At 36.6% G+C, this 8,614-nt stretch overlaps 1 protein-coding gene across 1 annotated transcript; it reads right to left on the minus strand.

Annotated features, from left to right (window-relative positions):
* Positions 1–688: 688 nt before the first annotated feature.
* On the minus strand, positions 689–8,064 carry LOC117317179 (lectin BRA-3-like). Its single transcript, XM_033871969.1, has 3 exons — positions 7,977–8,064; positions 5,908–6,075; positions 689–1,354 (listed from the first exon to the last, which is right to left on the minus strand). The coding sequence occupies exons 2-3, from the start codon at positions 5,972–5,974 to the stop codon at positions 1,104–1,106; spliced, it is 318 nt and encodes a 105-aa protein (XP_033727860.1). The 5' UTR covers positions 5,975–6,075; positions 7,977–8,064; the 3' UTR covers positions 689–1,103.
* Positions 8,065–8,614: the final 550 nt, after the last annotated feature.

The following is an 8,614-nucleotide window of genomic DNA, read 5'->3' on the forward strand; positions in this document are numbered from 1 at the left end:
TAACAGAAGATCTGAATAGAATAGGACTTGGATATGTATGGAACCTCAATGAGGTAAACGAAGATATTATACCGATTTTAAATGAATGATTACAAGACATTTTCAAACATGATTACATAGCAAAATTCGATAACTGCAGTAAAGCTCAGCTTTATTGATACGTTGGAACTGAATTCTGTTTACAAAGCTATCTAAAGAAAGCCGTTGATGATCAGTATTTAGTGGAGATCGTCAAAAATAGACTATCATCTCATAAACTTAATGTAGCAACTGGTAGATGTCAAAATATCGATCGCAGAAATAGATAATGCACCTTGTGTGACCTGGAAGATATAGAAGATACATTCCATTTTATTCTGAAATGCTCACGTTTCGACGCATTACGTACATCTCTTATAAAACCATAATTATACCAGGAATGCGAATGTATTTAATCTAGTAAACCTACTGACAACGGGCAATAACAGAGAAAGAGCAAACCTAGGGAAATGTATAAATCTAGTGATGAGAAAAGTGAAATTACTTCAGATAATACGTAGATGTCGAGTGTGTGTGTGTATTGGCGTTGCATATGTTTTGTACATGTATGTATATGCTGTTTTAAACCGATGAGTCGTTTGACTAAAGGTAATAAAGAACTTGAACTTGAACTATACAGCCAGAAGTAAAAAAACAAATGAAGTTTAACTACTGAGTAACCGATTTTTTATTTTCAGTGACATATAAAGGTCATATTGACAGAGGGAGGTCATCGAAGAGTATCTTGTGCACACTTGCACAGGAAGGATAACTGTTTAGACGACAATCGTACGAGATCGTTAACGGGTTTGTATCAGTTTCTTTACAATCCTCCATTTTCAGTATATGGTCAGAGGTAGTGGAGTTCGTAGGCCTCAGTGATATAAAACAAACATATAACAGAATCCGATCGCAGCATACTTATAGATAGCGTAAGAATACTTGTGTTTTGATGTCAGGCTCTATTTTAACCACTTAAATTGTACACAGAATAGTACTATACGAGCTCGCTAAGATACATAAACATTGACAGCAAGATACATGTACATGTACACGAGTATGAAAACGGAAGTGATATTCTAATGCTAGACGATGTCCGGCCTCTCACAGACATACGCCTGTGAAATGCCACAGGTATCATCGCTAAGGGTCCTATACTGAATTCTACCACATTCAGCAGTGAAGGCAAAAAAGTCTTCCTTACAAAAATCATTTAATATCACGTCGTCCCAGTAAGACTGATCCACTCCTTGTCCGTTCAGCCACACCCAGGTGCCCTCATCAGCCTTATCGGTGGCACCTATCCACAGGCGGTCGCTGGCATAACCCATAGTATCTGTCAACACGTACAATGATACATATCACAAATTTTCAACATCGCAAAAATATTACAATGCTCATGTTCCATCACAACCCTTGAATACAATTAAGGATTGATTGTCAATTTTGTTGCTTCACATTTGCACTTCCTTTCATCAGTCCATGCGAGCAACAAAATTGATAATCAATGCTTATTCTTACGATAACAAATTTAAATTTCCCGCCGTAAGATTGCAAAATTTGGTCGCCACGATATATGTATGACTTAAGTGTGTCACTTTGTAACAATGTTCTACTTATCGTACATGTTTGCACGGTAATGGAACAGCAGTCAGTCAGCCAGCTACATCCGTCCCCAAGGCAACACAAACTATAGTTCAACACTCGTTTTGATTATTGCGATTTTGATATACATAATCACCACATTTTTCAAGATTAAATACTCATTCACAACAAATATTTCAACATTTTATAATAAAAACTCAACCATATCCAGATAAATACGAATGCAATGCGCAGTGTGAATATTAGAGTATGCGTGATAAAGTCACTCAAGACACGAACAGGAACTACGGACGACAACAGTGAAATATAACAACACTTTAAAGCCACATACTCCCGTAGAAACATATATAAATGTTTACATTTTGAGCTTTTACAGTTTTCGGACTTGATATACATACCTAACAGATTATCGTGAATCAAAAACTGAAAGAAAATGTGTATTTATAAAAGTATACGGGGAATTCCCAAACATTATAGCTGTGGTCCAAGTTTCTTTGAAAATTAGTCCCACAATGCAACGGCGGGTTTGACAGTCCATACAAAATGGCGAAACGCCGAAAGCGTGGACCTAGGAAAACGCAGACAGATTATGCCAAAAAAGACACAAAAGACAGTGGAATCGGAAAAAAACGAGTATTTCCTTAGGAAAGGAAATGATTCGATAGAGCTTAACGGGAAAAGAAAAGGGAATAATCTCGAATTCCGATTTTGCCGGACGTCTATTGGCTTTTTAACATTGTCAACTTCACCGATCTAAAATTTTATCGATGTTTTATTGTATGCATATTGCTACATTTTAAAAGTAAGTATTTAAAACATTATATACGCATATATCAATGTTACAGAATTCACAATGAAAGTGCACTAAAGTCTGAGGCGGTGCAAAACTATATCGCCAGTGCAAACAGTTAATGTATTCAAATGCTGGAAAAAAAGTGATTCGTCCCTCAGAATAGAAGCACGCGACCCAAAATCTTCATCGGGGAATGAAGTAATCCAGGTTTACTGGTTTCATCGAGGCGTAGCTACGTGAAAATGTAAATATTATGTGATGAAGTCATCTAATGAAGTCTTAAATGACCATGTGAGCTGTGTATCCCTATTGAGGTATCGTTCATAAACTCCCTCACGACAGGACTTCCAAAGTGTATAGAGTATAAAAAGTTACTTATTACAACAATTAGTATTGTATTAGTATTATAAAGATTAAGCAACCGATCACTCTTATTTGTCCGGGTGGAATCGCACTCCGGAGAGGATTTTCAGATTAGCTGTGTTGGTAAGTTTTGCTGATTATTTAATTTGTTTTTAGCTAATAGAATTAAAAGAAACAATCAAAGTACAGTCTTTTCACCTATTCTTGTTAAAATTTTAAATTTTTAATGCGACAAGGCTTCTCTCTACGTGTAGTGTCAAAATGTTTCAGGACTTGCACGAAGAAAATCTAAGGGATTTCAGATAACAATATTTGCTGGAATACAAAGATACCATTCCGTGGTGTAGCAGGTTTTTGTTAATATCATAATGGAAACTACAAATAATTGAGATTTTTGCATAATAAATAATTCATTTTAAACAAGAACTAGAGATGGCAGGGTTTTGTAAAAATCCCCTGTCATGGGCGATAACTCTGCAGTTCTTAATCTAATCTTGGACAAGTAGCTAATATGATTGCTACGTGCATTCCATGGAATATCAGGTCACCACGCGCTTGTGTGACAAAGAATAAAACCTTTATAGAAGCACCAACCATTATAGGCAAGTGCAGATATTTAGAACTCTAGCTTCCAAAGCAATCCACCGCGATGGGTTGACAACAAACTCCGGAAAACCATCAAGGTTTTGTTGTAGTCCTTTAAATAACATTTGCAAACAATGGAACACACATCTTGGAATTGTACAAAAGAACAAATTTTGCTCAAAAAGTTAGAATTTAAATAATCTGCTTATCACATCTGAATTTAAGAACAAAAACCATTTGATAGAAAAGTTGACAATGCTATACACTTAACCATCAATTAATACATTTATAGATCAAGATGTTTTCAGATTGACATTGAACCATAAAACAATTTATTTGCCAGAGGTAGGAGAGACAACTCTTTCAAACAGTTTAGAAGAAAATACTACTAGAACATATTTAAATATAAAAAATATATCAGTAATGAAAGAAAATCTTTTCTCATTTCCATCAACGGAACATATTCATCTTCTGTCAGATATCTCATTTAACTCTGATATCAGTAAAGTTTAAACCATCTTCTGTCAGATATCTCATTTAACTCTGATATCAGTAAGTTTAAACCATCTTCTGTCAGATATCTCATTTAACTCTGATATCAGTAAAGTTTAAACCATCTTCTGTCAGATATCTCATTTAACTCTGATATCAGTTAAGTTTAAACCATCTTCTGTCAGATATCTCATTTAACTCTGATATCGGTAAAGTTTAAACCATCTTCTGTCAGATATCTCATTTAACTCTGATATCAGTAAAGTTTAAACCATCTTCTGTCAGATATCTCATTTAACTCTGATATCAGTAAAGTTTAGACCATCTTCTGTCAGATATCTCATTTAACTCTGATATCAGTAAAGTTTAAACCATCTTCTGTCAGATATCTCATTTAACTCTGATATCAGTTAAGTTTAGACCATCTTCTGTCAGATATCTCATTTAACTCTGATATCAGTAAAGTTTAAACCATCTTCTGTCAGATATCTCATTTAACTCTGATATCAGTAAAGTTTAAACCATCTTCTGTCAGATATCTCATTTAACTCTGATATCAGTAAAGTTTAAACCACCTTCTGTCAGATATCTCATTTAACTCTGATATCAGTAAAGTTTAAACCATCTTCTGTCAGATATCTCATTTAACTCTGATATCAGTTAAGTTTAAACCATCTTCTGTCAGATATCTCATTTAACTCTGATATCAGTAAAGTTTAAACCATGCAATCCTACTTTTTCTGTTTTTGTTTTTGCTTTGCTCTGTTTTTATTGGTGGTTGTTAACACTTGATATCTAATTATTGACATGATTTGTAAATAGATGTAGTATGGTAATGGATAATGTGTGTCAGCAATATTACAATATTTTTTATCAACAATGAATGTTAATTGTCTTACTACAGTATCTAAATTACTAGAAGACAAGCTCGGTGTGTATTTAAAGTTATTCTGTCTTTTATACGCTGATGACACTGTATTGTTAGCAGAAAGTCGCGATGATCTCCAAAATATCTTAAATAACTTCGGTATATATTGTAACAAGTGGAACTTGAAGGTAAATATAGGAAAATCAAAAGTAATGATTTTTGGCCGACAGAAGGTACCAGCAGATTTTAGATTCATTTTCGATAGCGAAGCCTTAGACATAGTTACTGAATTCAATTACCTTAGTATATTATTTTTTAAATCGGGGAATTTCTTAAGAGCTAAAAAGAACCAAGCACTTAAAGGAACTAGAGCCATGTATGAAGTGTTAAAAAAGGGGAGATTACATAATCTATCAATACAGTGTCAACTGGATTTATTTGACAAAATTGTGTCACCAGTTCTGCTATACGGTTGTGAAGTGTGGGGGTTTTCAAATAACACTATAATTGAAAGAGTTCATTTAAAGTTTTGTCAGATGTTACTTCACCTTAAATCATCAACTTCTGATTTTATGGTTTATGGAGAGCTCGGCAGACATCCACTAGATATCGAAATTAAAACCAGAATGATAAGTTTTTGGACACGATTAACAGCAGCTAAAGAAGGTAAAATAAGTAACTGATTATATAAGACATCAGCCATAGTAAATGAAGAAAATGCTGGTTCAATTGCCTGGACCGAATGCATTAAAACATATTGAATAACTGTGGACTATCCAACATATGGTTGAATCAAAATTCTGTAAATCCGAAATGGCTTCCTTTAAAAATAAAACTAACATTGACCGATCAATTTAAACAAAGCTGGGCGGAAACATGTAGAAACTCTCCAAAGTCCATGAATTATAGAGTTTTTAAATCTGAAGTTACTTTTGAAAATTATTTTAATATTCTTTCCAGAAAATATAACCTCAAAGATATCTACCTCTTTGAAAGCCTTTTACCTAACCTCAAATTAGGGAAATATCACACCTATGTCACATCGGAACGAAGGGGAGACGCCGGGACGCTATTAGAGAAATAATTTCCGAGCACTGTATGTAATTCATTTATGTGTACTTAAAACTTGCGCATCGAGTCTACTTTGATCGGAAAGATATACATAAACTAAAACGTGACCTACCTAGATACCCCGAAAATGCGTTCAATTTTTGTTCCGTGTTGATGACGATAAGGCGGCCATAATTCATTTCGCAAATACTCTTGGCGTCGTCCCAATCGATGTTATTGGTAAATATTTTCACACAAAGGCGACCCTCCTGAATGAAATCAAATCCGGCCCGGCTACAACCTTCAACAGAAAACCATCTAATAATGTACGTGAGAAAACTTTAAAACTGAAGGTTCGGGTGGGGGAAAGTATTGCTCTGGAAGTATACACGTTTCCTGCATCACAAGTAACACGTGAACATCATCCATTTCCCCGAGACGAATAACTTTGCATGCAATCATAGAAACACATGACAGACTTATAGCTCAAAAGTAGGTTTACAGAAAACAGACAAGATATTGGCATATTTCAATCAGAAAGAGTAGAGCCAAAACTGTATTTAACTGCACGGTATAGCTGGTTCGTCCTTCTAGGACTTGTCAGACATGTTAGGGACATAATACAGCAGGTTCGTCCTTCTAGGACTTGTCAGACGTGTTAGGGACATAATACAGCTGGTTCGTCCTTCTAGGACTTGTCAGACATGTTAGGGACATAATACAGCTGGTTCGTCCTTCTAGGACTTGTCAGACATGTAAGGGACATAATATTGCCGGTTCGTCCTGCTAGGACTTGTCAGACATGTAAGGGACATAATACAGCTGGTTCGTCCTTCTAGGACTTGTCAGACATGTAAGGGACATAATATTGCCGGTTCGTCCTGCTAGGACTTGTCAGACATGTTAGGGACATAATACCGCTGGTTCGTTCTTCTAAGTCTCGTCAGAGATGTAAGGGACATAATACAGCTGGTTCGTCCTTCTAGGACTTGTCAGACATGTTAGGGACATAATACAGCTGGTTCGTCCTTCTAGGACTTGTCAGACATGTTAGGGACAGCTGGTTCGTCCTTCTAGGACTTGTCAGACATGTTAGGGACATGATACAGCTGGTTAGTCCTTCTAGGACTCGTCAGACATGTTAGGGACATAATACAGTACAGCTGTTTCGTCCTTCTAGGACTTGTCAGACATGTTAGGGACAGCTGGTTCGTCCTTCTAGGACTTGTCAGAGATGTTAGGGTCATAATACAGCTGGTTCGTTCTTCTAGGACTTGTCAGACGTGTTAGAGACATGATACAGCTGGTTCGTCCTTCTAGGACTTGTCAGACATGTTAGGGACATAATACAGCTGGTTCGTCCTTCTAAGACTTGTCAGACATGTTAGGGACATGATACAGCTGGTTCGTCCTTCTAGGACTTGTCAGTGATCCTAGGGACATAATACAGCTGGTTCGTCCTTCTAAGACTCGTCAGACATGTTAGGGACATAATACAGCTGGTTCGTCCTTCTAGGACTTGTCAGACATGTTAGGGACATAATACAGCTGGTTCGTCCTTCTAAGACTTGTCAGACATGTTAGGGACATGATACAGCTGGTTCGTCCTTCTAGGACTTGTCAGACATGTTAGGGACATAATACAGCTGGTTCGTCCTTCTAGGACTTGTCAGACATGTTAAGGACATAATACAGCTGGTTCGTCCTTCTAGGACTTGTCAGACATGTTAGGGACATCATACAGCTGGTTCGTCCTTCTAGGACTTGTCAGACATGTTAGGGACATAATACAGCTGGTTCGTCCTTCTAGGACTTGTCAGTGATGTTAGGGACATAATACAGCTGGTTCGTCCTTCTAAGACTCGTCAGACATGTTAGGGACATAATACAGCTGGTTCGTCCTTCTAGGACTTGTCAGACATGTTTGGGACATAATACAGCTGGTTCGTCCTTCTAGGACTTGTCAGACATGTTTGGGACATAATACAGCTGGTTCGTCCTTCTAGGACTTGTCAGACATGTTAGGGACATAATACAGCTGGTTCGTCCTTCTAAGACTCGGCAACCTAGGAAACTAAAATAGGTCGAAAAAAAGCCAATATCTCAATAGTAGAATTATCGATGTTTACTTATCACTAGAGGTGTTTGTTGTGGAATTTGTTAATGATAAAAAGCAAAAGAAAGAACAAAGTGAAACGTTACTTTGGTCATTCTTGTAGATTTTCTCTGCAGACCCAAGAACAGTCAGCGGACTTACTCCTATGGGAGTTTGTAACCGACTGTACCCTTTGCAGATATTTGTAACTTTACTGAAGCCAAATACCAAACAGTCGGTGTCGGACGAACAGATGGACGCACACTCGAGCGGGCGTTGTAATTGTATGGTAAATATCACCGCTCCCGTCGTTGTTTGCCATGTGATATGGGGATCATACCACCAGTACTCTGACGTCTCGGTACATACCACACAGCCTGGCAGTATTACAAAGACAAAAGACAAGTCATTACTAGTATTAATATAGTTACATATCCAGAAAGAATACATATCAAATAAAAAAAAACAGTTTCTTGGCGAATAACTCTCAATGACTGAGAAAAGATAATAATGTAATTACAAATTCAGCCAGCTGAAAAGAGTTCAAACGTGACATACGAGTCGTATCAACAGAAGAGCTATTTTTAAAATCTCATATGTATGATCGCGTTTGTAATATGTTTAATATTTGTGAATGCGTTTATATGAGGCCCTCGTTAAAATGAATTTATGCTATAAACACACAAGTAAACGGGAATTTTTCTTAACTAGGAAAATTTATAAACTTTATCGTAATACAAAGTTC

The sequence above is a fragment of the Pecten maximus genome, chromosome 2, assembly GCF_902652985.1.
Source record: "Pecten maximus chromosome 2, xPecMax1.1, whole genome shotgun sequence".
In the NCBI taxonomy this organism is placed as follows: Eukaryota; Metazoa; Mollusca; class Bivalvia; order Pectinida; family Pectinidae; genus Pecten; species Pecten maximus.